The following is a 19701-nucleotide window of genomic DNA, read 5'->3' on the forward strand; positions in this document are numbered from 1 at the left end:
TTAAACAAAGATAAATTAATTAAATTTTCAACATATTAATATTTTGTGTACCTACTGATCATGTGGAAAACGGAAAAATCCTTGACTAGAAGCGCAGCGAGGTGCCTGCGAGTAGTAAATATAGTCTATCTAGCCCCGCGTCACTCATGCAGTCAATAATATATATGTCCTTGCGGCACACTGTTTATTGTGAACGCTCCTAACGCAAATAATATTTCTATACCACCCTTTGCACTCAATTAAATTCTTGCTATTTGGGCTTTTGCGATACTTTATTGGCGGTATTGAAGTTGTGCGTGTGTGAGAGATGACGAACACGACATGTGCAAAATAAATTAAAGATAATAGAAAATTAATCCAGTTTCAATAAAAGCCTCTTTTTGTATGGGGAATTATTATGGAAATTACTGTATGTATGTAAAGTATAGGACATAATATTTATTGAATAGATAATAATTCCCCCATGTACATGACGTACTTACGCCTTTTAAGACCTCTTACCGCTGTCTGTTAAGCATGCCTGCTTGCAGGCTCTCGTGGTTAGGTTTCGCCCTACGACACAAACTCCTACTACATCATAAAGCCGCTTATGGAAAAAGTTACTCAAACTTCTGTTACAGTAAGGTATGGAATTTTGTGTTTTTATGGCTGTTTATTATATTGAATGCCGACAAGTACAGTTGATACACAGGTTATACGTTTCTATAGTAATTGTTGTGCTGCGTTTACGGGCTTAAGACTTCTTTCTTATAATTTACAAGTTCACGACAGTAGGTAAACCGCTGACGTAATTGCTGAAAAGCTGCATGATGTTTTGAGCGAAGTGCTTTGCATTAAACGTAGGCTTTTTAAAATTCGCTACAGGCCAGATTTATAACGTCTTTTTTACACCCATTTTGAAACCACTGGTGGTCCCTGTTATCTGATTGGTGCGATTTATTAAAAAATCGCAGCTATTTTTGCTTTAAATCGCATCTTTTTCCCAGCCAATGAGGAAGCTACACCAAAAACAAAATAACCAATCAGATTACAAGGTTAAAGGGAACCAATCAAATTACAGGAAAATGAAAGGCAAAGAGTATCATGTGGCAAATTTTGCAACTTTCGTTTCCAAAACTCTTACTTTTTTCCCCCCATAAATGGATGAATTTAATTTTAAACCGGCTCAGTACTGTATCAATAAAATATTTGAAATGACCAAGTCCTGTATTTGGGCGATTTCAAAATGGATGTAATACAGTGGTTATTAAACCTCGTGCCGTGCAATTTTGGTCTGAAATCATACTTGTGATTTCCGCCCAAATTGTACTTCACTCAGTTCAATTACTATTATTTATCAATTAATAGTTGATAGTTAAAGATATGTTTCTGTGATTAGATACTCTGAGTAATACAAGGATTAAAAAAGGCAGTTGGGATATGATTTAAAATAAACTGCTTTCTAACTGCAGTCATCAGCTTGACAGTTTAAATGCGAGGAACATAGTAGTCCAGCATCTGCGCATATGCAAACGTTTTAGTGACTGTGGGGCGTTTTTTCAGTCTGTCAGAACCATGTTGTTTCACACGAGTTACAAATAATCATTCAAGCCAGCAATTCACGGTGTTTTAGGAGCGCAGAACATTGGTAAGGCTTCAAACAGAGCCCTAAATCGACAGAATGACTCGAAAAAGCTTTGCGTACTCTGACTTCTTTAACTAAACAACTTGCTGAATTTCAAAACTTGTTGAACGCATAAACTGCATCCTCTTGTCGACTTTTTCATACAGCTCTTGGAACTTTTGCTCGAAAGCTTTGGCAACCAGCGCTCGTTTAGTCTTGAAAGTTGGCGTCAGAAATCCATTTTCGATGGAAAACAATTCGTTGTGTAAGTGGATTTCCTTAACCTGGGGGCAAGACAACTGAGTTAGCTTAGCAAAATAAGAAACTCATTTTCGTTAACAGTTCAACAGATAGCGCAAAACAATTTTCAGTTACACCAAACTGAGATCTTTAACGTTTTTTGACCGTCTGAAAGCAGCGAATCTCACTTCCAGTGATTTCCAAAAACAATGAGGCAAATTAAGGGTCTACTCGATAATAATCTGCTAAGCTATTTACCTGTTCAAAGGAGCTCAACTTGCCCTCCTTGCCTTTTTTAGTCATGTCATCCATAACTGCTTTTCTTACCTCCTGAAAATGGAAGATGAGAGTAAAAAGAGAGGAAACTCGTTCGAAGGCAAGAGGACATTGTTTCTTCTTATCCTTAAATGAGATGATTTAGTATATAAAGACAGACGTTTGATCTCCTTCATAAAGAGGGGCAATGTTATGGTAATGCGTCTTTCCCAAAGCAAAACGCATTAAGCCACTCAGGTCTCGAGCCAAACCCCTCATCTGAACGACAATCTGGTGGGAGTCAGAGAAAGTATACAGGCGAAGGAGAGGAGACACGGTTACGTAGCTGAACAAATGAAGACACACACGTACAGAGATTGTGACAGACAAAAACAGATACACTGACTAGGTGGTAACAAAGTTGAAGTTAGATTTCATAGCTTTCCTACTTCGTTCTCACACAACTCTGCAAAGTCTCCATGGATATTTTTAGATCGTGCCCAAGGTTCCAACACCTCCTGATCTGGAACGATGATTGCCACTACAAATGACTGAAAACAATACATACAATATCACTTATAATGTTACAACGATGACGACTGACGATGGGGAGCATTTAGATAGCTAACGCCTTTTGTTTGGATGTAAAGGAAGCTTGCGCCCTTGTCAATCTATCACGTGATAGAAAAATCGAGCTCATAATTCAACCGTTAAATAGAAAGCGAGTAGCATAGCCAATTAGATTGCAGCATATGTGAAAGAGCGCTGGTAGATTTACTTCTCACTGTGGATTAAGAAATCACCCTTCGGATAAGATTCCTTTACACACCCATGCCATCTGATTCTAAACTCGTTTTCAATTATCATGCCTCCTTACCTATCACAATAAAAGAAATAAAGACTTATAATTATCTCCTGCGTTTACTGACCCGTAAGCTATCTCCGTGTACAAACGCTTGGGCTACTAAAGTACTGCGCAGGTAAATATTTTCGATTTTCTCCGGAGCAACGTATTCACCCTGAAAAAATAAAGCACAACACTAATTACTGCTTAGTTAGGTTACGTTAATGTAGATTCAAACTTTATTTTCCTCCATTTTTGGAACAGTAATGTGTAATTCTGAGTTTTGAAGCATATTGAAATACAATTTGAAGTTCGCAATGAAATCTAATCACTCTATTTGCATGAGAAAAGCCGGGAAAAGAATCTTTGGGGAAGTAAGGTTTAGTGGAAACTGGAAGAAAGTTGAAAGCAAGAAAAATGGAAAAGTATTGTAGCTATCTTTTCACAGACGAGCTGCTGGGCTCTTAACACCTTCACGGAAATCGAACGATAATTTCGTTCCACAATCACAGAATCACGTTTACCTGGGCAAGCTTAAAGATATGCTTGACACGATCAAATATCTTCAAGGTTCCATTCTGTAATAGAAAAAGGTAAAATTTAAATTTTTCCTTTTTCAGGAAGTAACAAACATTGACGAAGATTTATTGAGAGCATTTTGGAACATGATTTGTTGATATTTCCCTCACTGTAGAACCATGAGTTTGCTCGAGGCCTCTTCTATAAATTTTGCAACTGCACTCTTACCGGAAGCCATTCTCCGATATCTCCAGTGTGGAGCCACTGATCCTTGTCAATTGTCTCGGCAGTTTTCTCCGGAGCTTTCAAGTAGCCTTGGAAGACCGTCGGTCCCTTTATACAGATCTAAAAATGTCGAAGACAGCAGAGTTAATATAATTTTTTCGATGTGCACCGTGGCTTATGTGGTTACCAGTCGTTTCGAATTTGCACCCACGGTCGTTTCGTACCCAACTAGGTAGCTCCGTACCCAGTCAGTTGAGTCGTTTCATACCCAGCTCGGTCGTTTCGTAAACTTATAAAATATGTTTTCCATGTTAAAAATTGGAGAAAGAATATCACACTTACAAGAACTGTTATTGGTAAACAAAGGTCACGAGTATAAACAATAGACTTTTCAGTTTAAAGTATTACACTTGCATTGGGCAATAATTACGAGGATTTAGTTAAGAAGGTCACAAGTATACGCAACAGACCTTTGTTTGTATCTTAGTCGTTCGAGTTGACATCATTATTCTCCTTTGAGGGTTTTTTTTGTCCCTTTCGATTCAGCAGAAAACGTAAGGTATGTGTAAGGGGATCAAAAACGAGCAAAAGACAAAGTAAAGACCAAAATAAAGGAATGAACAGAAACGAAAAGAATTATTTGAAATTTAGGGCGGATCATGATGTACTCTCAAAACCGTTTCAAAAATATGGCTCATCATAATAAAATAATTATAATGTTAAAAATTAAAAGAATAGATAGATTATTATACCTCTCCTTTACCGTCTTTTGCGTAACACTCCTTTTCTGGGACGTCTACCAACTTGATGAGATTACAGGGAAGAGGTGCTCCCACGTGACCTACAGACATGGTAATCGTGTGATAAAAAAGGATAACTTGGGTTCTGGTGTTGATCTGGAGAGGAACCTCACCAGATCCTCGATTGCGCCTCACGCCCCACGGATCGATGCTGATTTGCGGACGCAATAATAGACAATGAACTAAATTCTTTTAGTTTGTGAAATTCGTTTTCAGGATAAAGGTTCACAGAGTTTGAGAATAACTAAATGTAAACTATGAAAATTGAATTCGTCTTCGGAATGATTCGACAATACTTCCTTTGTCTTCAGAAAATGACTTTTGACTAGTTATAAGTTTGATAAACATTTGAACGTTCTCTTTGCCTTACCAACAGACGTGTCCCTCGGGAAAGTAATAGTTGCTGCTGCAGTACTTTCAGTTTGTCCATAGCCTTCTACGACCTTGAAATAGAAGATAAAAGAACAACTTCATGAGCACTTCATTCATGCAATTGCTGACTGGCGAGAAAAAGGACCTAACTGACACAGAATGAAGAAGTTTAAATTGCGCAATGATGTAAATACAAACTGTACGTTGTAACAAGAGACAATAATTTGTCCCTTTCGTCTCTCGCAATCCCGCTTCGAGACGAGACGAGACAGGACGGCGCCGAAGTCGACAATTAATCGTTGTTGACTTACACAACAAACTCCCATAGTGCATCTTAGAAACATCATTACTTTAGCCGACAGGGGAGCAGCTCCAGTAACAATCAGCCGAACATTTCCACCAAGGGCCATCTGTTGGAACACAATCAAACACTTGCTAATCAGATCGTGAAGAATTTTCAACCTAGCAAATGCTAGGTAACCGTCTACCAACAGCTAACGTATGAATATTCATAGTTATGGAAGTATTTATCAACATTAAACATTTGAACTACGAAAGCCGAAAAGGGACAATCCAAAATTATTTTGCAAATCCGAAAAACCATGTAGAATCGATATCTTTCAGACAAATCGCTTTTGAAAAGTTTGTCAGATCGAAAAAACAATTTCAAATCCTGGCTTAATTCATAGATCCACAAATAACTTTTATAGAAATCGAAAATAGTTTACAATCCAGGAATCTTTCCAAAATCCAGAAAATTTTCGTAGATCGAGAAAAATATTTTGTCACTTGACACTTGCGCCAGTAGTCAACACTTTGTCAAGATACAGCACATTGTGGCGCACTAGGTTGCACTAGGTCGACTTGGAGTCAAAACGCCAACGGACTAAACCGTACCAAGTGTATTGAAACGTTATGTCACAAAAGTGGAAAAGAATTAGTGAGCAATGAGCTATTCTGCCGTCGATGTATTGTTCAGTTTTTAGAAAAATACCATGGTGTTTCTATGAAACTGAGGACGAGAAGAGAGAAGAGAAGGCTGCGTGAGTATGGGTTGAGAAGAAGAAATGAAGTCCTTTCAAAGCGCGAAGTTCGGGAGATAATTAAACGTGAAATCGAAGGCCCTTCATCACTTCCTTTTCTAAAAACTGAACAATAGTATCATAACGGAATCCTCTTTCAAAGTAGTGTTCAATGGCAGATCTCTCATCTGACGAACTGTGCAACAAATTTTTCTGTTCGAGTCTCTTTAAAAATCCACATCGACGGCAGAAAAAAAAAATATTTAGATATAGCCTGCTCTCAAGCTATATCTATACCTGCTACCCGTTCGACCATTGCCCCTCCACAATAATTGAAAGAGCTCTAAGAGTGATTTGACTGACCTTTATTCTCTTGAACACAGTGCGATCCCAAACTGTGTCACCTCTGATTCTTCCCCTTCAGTGAAAAAAATAAAATGTGAAAAAAAAGGGTGGAAAGAAATGCCTACTGATAACAGGTTTCATAACCCTATCAAAGAAATGTATAGAAATAAATCCCGAATTTAAGAAGTGTGACCTCTGTAAACTTAAAAGTTCTCATTTAGTTCCAAACTATAATGACAGGAAAAAGTCTTGGAGCGCTTTGATACTGCTTGGATTTTTTTTCTGATTTATCTTCCCCCCTCTCCCTCATTTCAATGTTGCCTAGTACTAACAAATAGTCTCAAATTTCTCACAAAATAAGGCAAAATTGTTTGGGGGACTTTCAAGTGACGTGTCAGGGATCATTTACAAGATTTCTATTTATCGTGTTATGCGGAGAGTTATCAACCACTTATCTCGTACCCAGATCCTACCGTGTAACTGGAACTGAAATGGAAGGACCTTGCAACCGCTTAGGTGTGGAAGGTATGGGTAAGAGAGAAGTCGACTACTTGCTAAGGGGAGGCGTGCCAACTACTTTTGCTCTCGCTGTCACGGTCTTATAATGTCGAAAGACATTTTTTTTAATTCTAACCGACGGAACAAACTGTACATGCGTTCTCTTTGCTAATCAGTAAAAGCTTTACTGTTGACTGCGACGGAATTTGCTCTCTCGCAAAGACGGTAAATTGTGAAGTACTTGCGTCAAGCAATACTAACTTTTTTAAACCGGCCTCTTTAGATGCAAGTGCTTTGTTAAAAAGCCAGCCTTTGAGTTTGCTCTGGGAAACTTGTGCCATCACCTTTAAGGTAAAAAAAATAATAATGGAATCTTTACCATACAAAAATAGATGTCTCTTCGCCGCTGGCGTCAAGTTTGCGACTCAGTGCAAGAAACAAATTGCAGTTTTTCACGGCGATTTGAAAATAGATTCATTTGGCTGTCGTATACACTCGAATTCATATTGTCCAGCAGTTACATCCATACAGGTTGCTAATAAATCCTATGACTAATTGCACGCGTGAGAACAGACAGACTCTGCAGATGGAAATAACCACATTGCAAGGGAATAAAACCTACAGGGATGGGGCTTTTGAACTGCGGGCTCACGGGTTGCGTGAGCATAGGAACTAAAGCAACTAAAGAAACGCACGTGTCCAGAATCAGGAAAGAGAAAGTGCACGTGCAAATGCAAACATGTGGAAACAAACTGCCTGCTGGTGTTTACAAATTCAAGAGGGAAATTGCGCACGCAGAAGTCTGTCGGGAAATATGAGCGAATGGGTACGGATATCCGAGAGAGAACAAGTGCCTGCAACCTCGAACATGCGAGAACCAAGGTGCGTATGTTAGCACAAAAAGTTGAGAGGAAATGCGCGCATTCCAGTAAATACATCCGCCGAGGAAGGTACACAAAAGAAAGCGTACACGCTCTAGTATAGTTACCTTGTCATAAACTCTAGTGAGCAGTCTTGGTACAGAGGGGAAAATCGTTGGCCTGAAAAGAAAATGTCTTTTGTTGTAAACCTAAATTAAATGATGGCTATATTGACAATGCTGTGCAAAGCATGGCCGAGTTAATGAAGTAAATGCGTATTAGAACTTCACACGTGTAGTGTGCTAAAAGGACGAGACACTTTCGTTCCAGACTCCCCACACCACCCAGGCAAGGTTTAAATTCCCCAATGGCACCTACAATGGTCAAATGCCCGTGGGTTGCCCGGTGAGGGGGGTTTTGAAGCTTCAAATTGCTCGGCGCATAATCTGATGGTGGCTCTTAAGCCCGCTCAAGGCGGAATACCCAATTTCACTCCCAAGCCTAGCTTTCAATATGTGGACTGGTGAATTTTTACAGGAAAGTATTCCCGAAACATTTTTATTGAGGTCAAGTCTCTTGAGTCTCTTGACCTTCTGCATGGCATCCGGCGCATGAACTAGGCAGAAAGCGGTAATGAAGTCCCTCTCACTGGTAAGAGATAAACTGAAAGAACACAAACTTACTTTAGTTCTTGAATATCATCCAGCAGTAGTTTTACGTCACCCCTAAAGAAACCAATTTTCACTCCATTTAAGAAGCACATTGCCTGCAAGAGATAAAGATATTGATTTAAAAAGGATGTCAAGCTATCAGGATAAAATCAACTTGTACTATACAATCAGACAAAACGATTGAGACTAATAATACAAACTATCAGGGCCATTCCGTGGAGCTCAACTCTTGTTCCATGCAAAAACTTTATCTCAACTTTTGGGAGAAAAAACCTCCTATTTCCTGCTGAACAGATGAAAATGACTTACGAACCAAGAGAGTCATTGTATGGAAGCTCCACTGCTTGCATTTGGAGCTCCACTGCCTCGTTCATTAAGCGATGAAAGATCCGCTAGTCAAGCACGCCATATGTAGAGTTTGAGATGTAAAAATTTTAAGCATCAGTAGTGTTCGCAAGTCAAAAATCAGTGCTCCATAGTTAATTGGTTCCCAGTGTAACCATAAAGCATATTTCTTGACACCTTGCTTACTTTTCACTAAAAAACGTTATATAGCCCTAGTTTGCGCAAGCGTACCTGAGCCAGTCGCTCATACATGTGAGCCAGTGGAAGATAGGAGATCATACAGTCTCCTTCTATCATCTGGAGACCAGATTCCTGTTCAAAAATAAAATCAAAGAGTTTTGTCCTTAAGGTTCGAGCTGAAGACGTCGACTGTGACATATATTTTTCTGACTCCGGTTGTTGAAGGGTAGATAACGCTATCCAGTGGATAAATCTCTATCCATTGGATAACGCAGTACGTTTTGTTTACACTTATCTGTTGAATAGCGATTTATTCGATGGATAGTACTATCCGCCCTTTGGCGATTGGGCCTAGGAAAATTAAGCCCCAGAAACTTTGTGGAAAACCTCAGATAAAAATAAAAAATTTTTCATAGTCTGTAAACAAGAGTGAAAAAAAGTTAAGACAAGACATGATGTTTGATTACGTTATTGCATCTGATCGAATCCTGTGGTACGCTTCGAGGGCATACAAGGTAACTTTATTGGAGCCATGCTTCGTATTTGAGGTAACGTGGAAAGTGTAATTTTTTCGGCCTTTTTGAGTTGAAATCAGGTTACCGGAAATGAGAACTAAGAGAACCATGTGAAACTAGCCAAGAACGCATCTGCACCCTCCCACCCCCTCTCTCTCACCTCCCCACCTTTCCCCTCTTCTTCTCCTCTCTTCAACGCTGAATCTGTCATAAAAGGTAACTTCAATTTTTCTGACACAAACCTCATATTGGACTTGAATTCCTGCGACCCCAGCATTTATATTTCCATGACTTAACATGGCACCCTTCGGCGTACCTGTTTATCAAAGAACAAAAAAAAGAGACAAAAACGGTAGAAATACGAAACATAGAAGCATGTACTGATAAAGTCACAAAAAACACACACATACCCGTTGTTCCACTTGTATAGCAGACAGTCATGGTGTCCTCAGGTCTCCCAGGCTGAAAGAGTAAAAGCACTATATCGCAATTCGTTTTTGCTATAACATTGTATGTTAGTGAATTTGAGCAACTTCATATAAACATAACAACTTTCGAACAAGCTCTTTCGTCGCGGAAGTGTTTGCGCTAAAGAAAAAGCTTCAACAACACCAGACACACTTGCAAGAACCTATCAAGTCGAGTACACTAGACTAGGTGATGTGACGATTCGAACGCTTTTTAATATCAGTCTCTTCTGAAAAAATTTATTCTACACGTCTCTTCCTTGTCATGGGACACTGAAGGGTGACCCTCCAATCCAACCAGGCACTTCTCGACACTATGCTAGTTTTTACGTCAGCACTTCTATTCATACTATATCCATGCCTTTTCTTTGGCATAAAAATTTAATATGATGACGTATTTACACATCAAGTAAATGGGCAAAAAAAACAACTGCCTAATATGCATTTAAATTCGGGTGGTTTTGCTTATTAAACTTTTACCTCAGTTCTTACCTTTCTCTCTTGAGGATTGTTAGAACCCATTTGCTGAAAAAGGAAAAATATGAAAACATGATTTTAAAGAATTTCGATTGAAGAACATCTGAACCAGCCACGACACACAAGTTGTCAGCCGTTGTCCGACTGATCACCGCTGGGCCTAAGCGCGTCAGTGTTTTGGAGTGATAATGAAGTACTATTTTCCACCCTAGCCTTACGAGCGAATACAAAATCTTAAAATGAATGGATTTAAGTAACAGTGCACTCACTAAGTGAGTGGAAGTCAAATTGAGGATTTCGCTGTTTTCAGGGTTTGTGGAAAAAAGAAGATCGGAGAAAGCGGGGCTTACAACTGGTGAATTTGATCGCTGGCGAAAATCACCGATATCTGACATGTCAGACATCGGTGATTTCATTCGCTGATCGCGGCGACCGCGATCGGCGTTAATCAAAATCGCTGCACTGGGCACACCAAGCGATTTTTCTTCCCGAGTATGTAGCCGGCTTTAGGGGGTGGGTGGAGGGGTGGGGGAGGGTAGAGGGGAGAGGGGAAGGTGGAGGGAGGAGAGGGGCGGAAATCATGCTAATTTTATTATCACTCAACTCAAATTCCCCCCTCCCCCCCGTGATAAATAAAGACCTGTCCCTTTGTAATTAGTCTCTCACCTCTACTTCCACGATATGTAACAAAGAAATTCCAAGGGAATCAGCTTCTTTTTTCTCTTCCTCTGTTACAGGCTTGTCCATCTTAACGATCCTTTTTACCTTCTCACATTCTTTGGCATTGTCGAAAATGAATCGCAACTTATTACCGTTGCAAATAATCGTCTCTATATCCGCTGAAATAGTTGAATGACACTTCATTAAACAATTAGAGCACAAATTTTCCAGTGATTTTTTTTTTGTTTTTGCATTCTGTTACACTTAACGGATGATGTGGGGAAAAAATTAACCCCCTATGTCTCATTACAAATTCTCCAAACTGTCTGCCATACAATTCTTATGACGTTACTTCGGAGAATGTGGTGTCAGTTGGATCAACCAATAACCCCCCAATTGATAGTCCTCTTTATTCTTATCACTTGCGTGCCAGAAGTTGTATCGATATTGTAATGAGAAATTCTGTCTTGGTAACTCACGGCCATAGCTACGTCAAGCCCAAAACATTAAAAGTATCTTTCAGCTGATATTCAAGAATGTTCTTCATTTGTATGGGAAAAGCCAAAGGAACAAGTACGTTTTATCCTAAAACAATGAAGTGGGACAAGGATACCCATTATACGCAAATTAAACTTTTACCCGCTAAAACCTTGATTCTATTATTTGCGACCACAAACTTGCACACCAAGATTGCGTATTTCACTATGGGACACCGAGCCAGCGGGACGAAGCAGACGGCGCATTAAGTTTGCTTAAGTGGCAGATGCCGTTCCATTTTATTCCCTAAAGAAAACAAAACCGGGTTTCCCTCAAAATTAGAGAGTATCCTATGTTTTCCGTCTCTGATCAGAACTGTGGTTACAAATGTGTGATCCACTCCCTCTCAGTCCCATCATTAATAATTTGATAGAAATCTTACCATGGTTAAGGATATAAACGCAGCCTTCTGGTCCATGTGTATCGTAAATTGGCACAGAAATCATGGAATACATCTGACAAGCCAGGTCTGCTAAGTCCCACTGAAAATATTAAAAGATGTCAGGTACGGATTTTTACCCTGGATTATTCATACAGATCTATTGACTGAGTTTAGTTTTATTATTAACTGACCGATTGTCAGACTGGCTGACTCATAACCTGACTGACTGGCTGACTGACTGATTGACCGATGGTCTGACTGACAGACTCATATAGTGACAGACTGACAGACTGACTGACTGGCGGACTGATTATCAGATTGACTGATCTGAACTGATAGACTAACAGAGATAACACGACCATTGATAACGTGTTTCATCCATAGCCCGCATGGACAGACCAACCAGCCGACTAACTAGTTGACAATACAGGAGCTTGTCATGGAGCTTGTCAAAGAAGTAGTAAAAACCCACAATCCCCCCCCCCCCCGCCCGCCTAACCCTCCCCTCCCTCTAGATCCGCCACTGGCAGGAACTTTTGAGAAAGCAGTTCGGGAGTCCGTTGTAAGTGGGGTTTTTGCAAACCCCAGTAACCCACCCGATCACTATTAAAATAACTATCACACGTACGCTTACCTCAACACAATTAGGACCATAGATTCCAACAAATGTATTTTGGGAAGGTTCACAACCAAGATGTACCAAGCCTGAACCAAAGTTAGTGGCGCGGTCGTTTACCTATCAAAAGCAGTAAAAAAAAAGCACGCACATAGATGAGAACACAAAGCAAGTTCAAGGTACTTATTGAGCTCAGAGGTTCAAATTGTTTGAACCTGGCTCACTGTCTTGATTGCTAAAGGAGTTACATCTCAGTTCACGCATCTTACAATACTCTCGGCAGAGGTATTTTCTAGACACCAGGTTATTTTTACCTCTTCTTCGGTTTGAGATTGCAAAGAGCTATCTAACTGTTCAGAAAATTTTCTTCAAAATTGCCATTTTAATACCTGGCTGAACACGCAAATTAATGACAACATGAAGGGGAAGGGATTATGTAACGCAATCTTTCTTTCACGACTTTATCGGAAAGGCGTGACGAGCTTCAACCCAAAGCTTCCTGCACTAGAACCGTTCTCGACCCATTAAGTCCCACTAGTGACCAAAACAGAATTTCTCCTTACTCTATTAGTACAATATCAAGCAGAAATTAAACGAGAATAAAGACAAATATCACTTAGGGGATTACAAGTTGATCCAATCCCAAATCCTCCAAACTAATATCACAAGAACTGTGTGGCAGACAGTAAGGAGAATTACTAATGAGATCTTTGGAGTTAAAGGGTTAACTCATTACCTCTTTATATGTGATCCACTGATACTTGTTATCAGGTCCCCCTCTTGTTCCCAAACATGGCTGATCGCCTGTACGAAACGAACTTGCATGTTAGAATTACAAAAATTCAGCTGGAAACAAATTCTCCGCGACGGAAACGCGCAGGGGCATGGGAACTATTTGGGAGTGCGGGGCACTGGGCTTATCGTTTGGGTGTACAGCCCGCGAAAATGAAGACCGCAAAATTATTTACTGCAAATGCGTTTACAACTTTAACCCATATCACTTTATCCGGCATTAAACGCCGCAGCCTTTATAATACTGTATTTTTTGTGGTTTAAGCAATGCAGCCTTTTCCTGTGACAGACTGAATGATGCGAAACCAGAAAAGCCATTGTTTCCAGTTTAAGTTGAAACTCGGATTGTGTTTTTTTTGTTTTTTTCAAGAGAGAGAAAAACCCGGGAACCAGGAGGAAAACTAACTCTCTACCTTTTACACTCTTACATCAGAATCCATATTCTCTAAACTCGTCTCTATACATTTCCTTTGGTACTGACACGGAGAATTCGTTTAACAATCAAAGCTTCTTAAGTAGGCGATCATTTCCTATCTTCTCAAGAACTTAATGTTAGATTCAGAGGTGACACTATGTGGAGAAATTAGATGCTGGTCACTTTTAAGGGTTAAAGGATTAAAGTGGCACGAGGAGACAACAAACAAACAAACAACAAAATCAGCCAAAAAGACATTAGACTCGGAAATAGTGAGTTGGTGGGGGGGGGGGGGGTGCGTGCAATGAAGGAGGGACGAGTGCTCTCTCCACCTCGCAATCTCTCATTCTATTTATTGTAACGAAGTGCTCACCTGAGTTTTGAACAGTTCGAAGGAAGCCTTCATACGGGGTTGTAACGCCATCAAAAAATGTTGTAATCAGCTCCTTTCTTAAAGCATTTCGTCTGGCTCCGTTGTCTACACCCCCCTGAAAACGTTTAACCAGTAAAAGAGAATTTTACATTTACGTTTAGTTTTTGAGGGGAGAGGGAGCCGGTATCGAAGATAATCGTAGAATTTGGGGGTGGGGGTGGGGACGGGGGCTGTGGATGCTTTTAAGTATTAAGGGGGGAGTCTGGTTGAAATTTTGAGTTAAATTGTGAACTCGGTCAAATTTTTTTTCTACACGTTATTAGACAGGAAAATTATTCAACTTTAAAATATTAATGCCTCTAATATCAGAAATTACCCAGAAAATGGTAAAAAAGTTCAATCTTTATGACGTGTACAAGTTTGTTGATCCGTTTCCATGGCAACCGTTTCAAATAAATGCACTTTTAAGGTCTCTTGAGAGTCTTTTTTAAGTCCGATGATTCGTTTGTTCCTGTAGTCCCTTCCAAGACTTATCTGTGTATATTTCCAAAGCTTAAAAAAGGCCTGGTTGCTTAGTACGGGATCATTTCGCTGTTCATGCTGACTCCTCGTGAATCTAGCTCATAGTAGTAATAACGCCATGCCAAAGGGAGGAAAAATCGGACAAAAACAGTCCGTTCTGAAAAGAAGTTGTCGAAAAAAGATACCAAAATTCAAGGGAGTCCAAAAGCAGAAGAAACTTCCCGTGGAAGTTGCGAGAAATTCTGCTACAGAAATCACGTTTGTCGGTGAAGATGATATTGTGAGCGAGCAAATTCCACCGACCGCTGCTTCGGCGTCATTTAGAAAACTTGCTGTCGAATACACAGAAAGCTCTTCGGATGAAAGTATGGATCCGATAGGTGAAATACCAGAAGGATACCGGCTTGTGTCCATTAATAGTCTTGTGGAATTTGCGAGAAGGATTCATTCCAATTCGCCATGTTCTTCCGGTGAGATAATTATTTGTTCTTTCGCAATTTACGTTGTATTCATCATAAAATGTGGTTCTTTATTGCTTTTCTCATCTTGTGTCGTTATCACTAAGTTATTTCTTTATTTTTGATGTTGTAGACCATCTAGAACTTCGAGAAATAAGCACAAGCCGATTTGGCCTCAGTAGCAGCTTATATGCTGTTTGTGATGATTGTGGTCTGTCGGAATTTCTGGCCACCGGTGATCATAATCCCTCCGACAATGCCCCCAGAACTGTGCAGGGAAAAGATTTAAATCGCAGAGTGGTTTACGCTGCCATTGAGATGGGAATTGGCAGAGAAGATGTTTCCAAGTTTTGTGAAATATTGAATATGCCTTTTTCCTTGAGCAAAGATACCTGGCACAGTCATGAAGATGCCTTGCTTCAAGCTCACACTGAAGTTCTCCAGGTTGAATTGGAGAAAAACAGAAGGGAAGCAAGGAAGCTGGCTATGACAGAAGAAGGGATCAGTGCAGGGGATGAGGACACTGAAGTAAACATCCCAGTCAGTTTTGATGGCACATGGTCCAAGAGAGGATTTGCATCCTATTTATGAGAGGCTCAGTGATCTTGCCCTTCTTTCACGCTGTCTTCCTGGGTTTACTCAAAATGCAAATGAGTCTATCAATTCATTAGTGTGGATTAGATGCCCAAAACACAAATGGCATGGAAGGAAAATAATTCTTTTGGCAACAGCATCAGCTACCCTTCAATTTAGTGCAGGAGCAACAGCAAAGCATGAGGTGATGGCAAGGGCTGGGCTTGCTGTTGGGGGCCACACCAGGAAAGAGAGCACCAGAAGAGACTCTGAGCGAATCAAAAAGGCTGAAAAAAGGATCCAGGATCAACATAAGAAATACAGAGTTGCTCGAAGACAAGCAAAACAAAGAGATGAGGAGCAGCGGAGACAAAAAGAGGGCACAACATACAGTGCTGGTGCTTTCAACGAACTGACTGTTACTACAGCACCAGCAAAAAAAAAGAAAAAAAAATAGAAATTGTGATTTATAACTAGAAAATGATCTCAGGATACTTTAATAAGGCTGTTTTTTAAATTAATTAATGATTGTTTTGTTTAATGGATGTTTCACCACTGATTTTGCTTTCGAAATTTTTAAGCAGCATTTTTCTCAAAAAGGCATTTTTACGGAGTTTTTAGATGCCCCCCTAGACTTTTTTCACTTGCTTTTATCCATTTTCTGCCAAATTTGGCTCAGTTACATATGAAAGGCTGCTCTACAAACCTATTGAGCCTTTTTTCTTTTTGATGAATTCTGTTGAAGTTATTCCAGGTTAAACTCTTTACAAAAGTATGCTGTTGCTATGACAACACAATTTGGTGAAAACCAAAATTGCTCAATAGGTTTGTAGGAGAGTTTGTGTAGTGTTATTGTGTGAAATATTATGCTTACTGTATTACTAGAACAGAAAAAAAAGTAGGGGGGCATGAAATTAGTGAGAATTAGCCTCCATGATGAATTTGGTTAATATTTAACCATAAATTTGCTTATTATGGTCTGCGAACCATATGCCACTTTAGGTTGTGGGTTAGTCTATTTGCATGCAAAATTTTATGGTGATACATTAAATAGCTGGAGTTTTATAATCTCTACAATCTATTACAAATTTGGGCCCAAAATGTAACCAGACTCCCCCCTTAAAATAGTTTCTCCGTTGTGCCCTTGGTACTATATTGAATTTTATTCGCTTAGAAACCGTAAAAAGCATTAAGGTGATAATTTCGTCTCCAAGCGAATCAAACAAGTCTAGTCACGGATCAAAAATTTCATTACGGCCAATTTTCAGTAATTAATTCATTTCGCATTGTTTTTCAGTTTCAAAGTTCGCGGGAGGTGTGAAAACAAACAAGTTTTTCAGAAACTTTGAAAACGCGATGAGTTCTACTTTTTAGGGGAACATGGTCGACTACGTCAATTTAACATACAAGTTAGATTACACGGACTAACCCCAATGTCGTTGCATAATTTTGTGTCAATAACAAGCAATTCATAACCAGATATTAAAGTCAAATTAGAAACCTCTCAAAACAAGCTATTGTAAGAATCCAAGTTGTTCTTAAGAATTTACATAGCTAAAATATTTAGCCTGTTTCAAAGTCACAACCTCATAAGGAAAATTATTGCTGTAAGGCTGCATTTACAAAACATTCGCCTTACGGCAGAATCCAATTTAAAAACCAGCCGCGAATTTCTACGACTAGTAAAACGAAAGCTTGCAGTCTTTGCGTTTTGTTGGAACATCACATTTTGCATAGAAATTTCAACGAAGCGTCCCTTGCAGCACTACACCGTATTGGAAACTCTGACATGGTACTGCCTACTTCAAGTGCCTGTAATCGTTTTACTTTCGTCCTAAAACAAACATTAGTGGGTACAGGCTTATTCAAAATTCTAAATAATCGCAATATTTGCTTATCGTCAAAAGCGATCTTAGTTTTACAACGCGCCATGGCATGAGCTCTTTCATTAATACTTGATCAACAAAGTCAACTTTAAATTTGCAACAAATTTGTTTGTTTTTCCTCTCCTACATAACTTAAGTAAGAAATATAAATAATTTGATCAACTCACCTCAACTTTTACGGATTGGTTTTCTAAGTCCATCATGGACACCTATAGTTGTTTGTCAGTTTACAAGTGAAACAAAATTAGAATGTAAATGACGCCTGTAACTGGTTTTGTTAATTAAGCATAATGAATTGTTTGGTGGAGCATGACAAATCTATTATGTTGGCCCCAACAACAAAACGATAACGTGGAAATACTCCAGCAACGGGAATAAAGATATTTTTTTGCCCTTTTGAAAAAAAAATCCAAATTGCGAGTAAATAATAAAATGGTGTAAAAAATAATAATCTTGATACCTCCGAAACCCAAAGAGTCGTGAAAAACTATGTAAAAGCACAATCGAGATCAAAAGCAATCCTCCATAAAGCTTGAGGCATTACAGAAATTTGCACGGCTACTGGTGCATACGAAATATTTCTTCCACAATCGGTTTGTGAAATGAAACTATTTTCTTAGAGAAATTACAACAAAATAGAGATTAGCAGTATCCAATATACAGTCAGTGTTGTTTTCCTCCTAAACAAAGAACCTCTTAAAATATTACGATGTTCCGTTCAAACCATGCACGAATATGACGTACAACTTCAATTGAGTACAATATCACGTAATGAAGTGTATCAGATAATAATTTGCCTCAAAATAAATGTTTTTCTGTTTTGTGTGCCAAAAGTGTTGCAATATATGGTGGAGATGGTGGGGAGATAGTGTTTAAGAAGTCTTTACATGCGCTAAACCCTTGTTTCACGAGAAAACTTATTAAAAATTGGGTTTTATGATCGTGAGTAGAGAAGATAATCCAAAATCAATTACGTCGTGGAAGCGGAACTTCAGTTAAAGCCGGTCATCGGCGGTTTAACGCCTATCACGTAACTGTGACCTCTTACCACTGTCTGTTCAGCCCGCTCGCAGGCTCTCGTGTTTCTGTTTGGCCTTATGACCCCTTTTCCGAGCACAGCAGACTATTACACCATCGGCAGCCGCATATGAAAAAAAGTTCTTGAAACCCTTGACTGGGAAGGTTACGCCCTAACATTAGCAAGAATATTTTTATTACTGTCCGTATACATTTCCTAAGGTATTGACTTGGATAATTTGTTCAACACTTAAAGAGTTTCTTTGGTCAGCGATTACCTCCTTTATCCCCAGGATCTGGACCTTTATGTTAAAACAGGCAGTGGTTATGAGATCCTAGCAGCCCTTCCTGATTAGGGGTTAACCACCTCTATCCGCCTCTTTCCACAAAAATTGAAAACATCGAAAACCACAGTTAATCCCGAACATCACTCGTTGCATGCCATGTTTGCAGTATTACAAAATACATATCCTGAATTTTTGCCGGATGCTGTTGGAATTTCTCTTGGAATTCAAATATTGACGTAACGGAAAAATAAAGAAAACTAAATTCCGAGTCATGTGTCTCCTCTTTTTGACAAAGCCCATGGCTAAACCCAAATTTATCATGTAGCACAAAACTTTGGTATGCCTGTGGGTTAGATCTTTTTTCGTTTAAGTTTCCTTGCGATAAGCTCTCTCTTCTCTAAACCTTCACACCGTAAGATCAGTATGCAGATTCTCCATACTATTCTCTATAAATTTATTAAGGTGCTGACAAGGAAAATTAGTATTCTGATGGCGCGTTGAAGAGGTTTGCGTGGCATCATGAAAGTTTCGGATTTAGGAAAATTAAGTTATTCTAGGTCGGTAAGTCTTATGTTTGACCACTTTCCTTTTTGTATTTGTTGTAATTTTGGTATTCCAACTCCCTGTAAAATATCATTACATCATTGATTTTTGTTTGTGATTAGTAGTGCAACCAGGTCAGTTTCCCCTTTCCTCAGGGTATTGTCCTGCTGTATTAGATGAGGAATACGATTCCACACATTTTTTGGCAACATCTAAAGAGTGGTTTTTTTCAGTAGAGGTTTTTCGCATCTGGCGTAGGACAGGTTCGTTTTTTTGACTCTTTGTTTCAGAGTGCACGTATTAAGATTGTATCTGTAACAATATTGCGTGACACTGTCACGACCTCGTGGTCCGCTGACGACATCTGTCTTCTTATATTAAATATATCTTGTTGGTCCGACA

General features: G+C 39.3%; 2 protein-coding genes across 3 annotated transcripts; one reads left to right on the top strand and one right to left on the bottom strand.

Moving 5' to 3' along the window:
• Nucleotides 1-632: 632 nt before the first annotated feature.
• On the bottom strand, nucleotides 633-18015 carry LOC113677978 (long-chain-fatty-acid--CoA ligase 5). Of its 2 annotated transcripts, XM_089188248.1 has the most exons (24): nucleotides 17913-18015; nucleotides 17620-17661; nucleotides 14014-14128; nucleotides 13170-13237; nucleotides 12452-12553; nucleotides 11818-11917; nucleotides 10905-11077; nucleotides 10254-10286; nucleotides 9705-9756; nucleotides 9537-9610; nucleotides 8831-8911; nucleotides 8267-8349; nucleotides 7712-7763; nucleotides 6985-7067; nucleotides 6244-6298; nucleotides 5170-5268; nucleotides 4857-4929; nucleotides 4439-4527; nucleotides 3690-3806; nucleotides 3467-3520; nucleotides 3028-3117; nucleotides 2548-2649; nucleotides 2102-2173; nucleotides 633-1887 (listed from the first exon to the last, which is right to left on the bottom strand). In XM_089188248.1, the coding sequence occupies exons 2-24, from the start codon at nucleotides 17653-17655 to the stop codon at nucleotides 1699-1701; spliced, it is 1992 nt and encodes a 663-aa protein (XP_089044374.1). In that variant the 5' UTR covers nucleotides 17656-17661; nucleotides 17913-18015; the 3' UTR covers nucleotides 633-1698. The 2 variants fall into 2 exon arrangements, with proteins under 2 accessions (XP_089044374.1, XP_027050646.2); XM_027194845.2 differs by lacking the exon at nucleotides 17913-18015 and having other exon boundaries at nucleotides 17620-17774.
• On the top strand, nucleotides 14464-16640 carry LOC149053276 (uncharacterized). Its single transcript, XM_089195714.1, has 2 exons — nucleotides 14464-15005; nucleotides 15127-16640. The coding sequence occupies exons 1-2, from the start codon at nucleotides 14654-14656 to the stop codon at nucleotides 15582-15584; spliced, it is 810 nt and encodes a 269-aa protein (XP_089051840.1). The 5' UTR covers nucleotides 14464-14653; the 3' UTR covers nucleotides 15585-16640.
• Nucleotides 18016-19701: the final 1686 nt, after the last annotated feature.

The sequence above is a fragment of the Pocillopora damicornis genome, chromosome 1, assembly GCF_964200805.1.
Source record: "Pocillopora damicornis chromosome 1, jaPocDami1.2, whole genome shotgun sequence".
Taxonomy (NCBI): Eukaryota; Metazoa; Cnidaria; class Anthozoa; order Scleractinia; family Pocilloporidae; genus Pocillopora; species Pocillopora damicornis.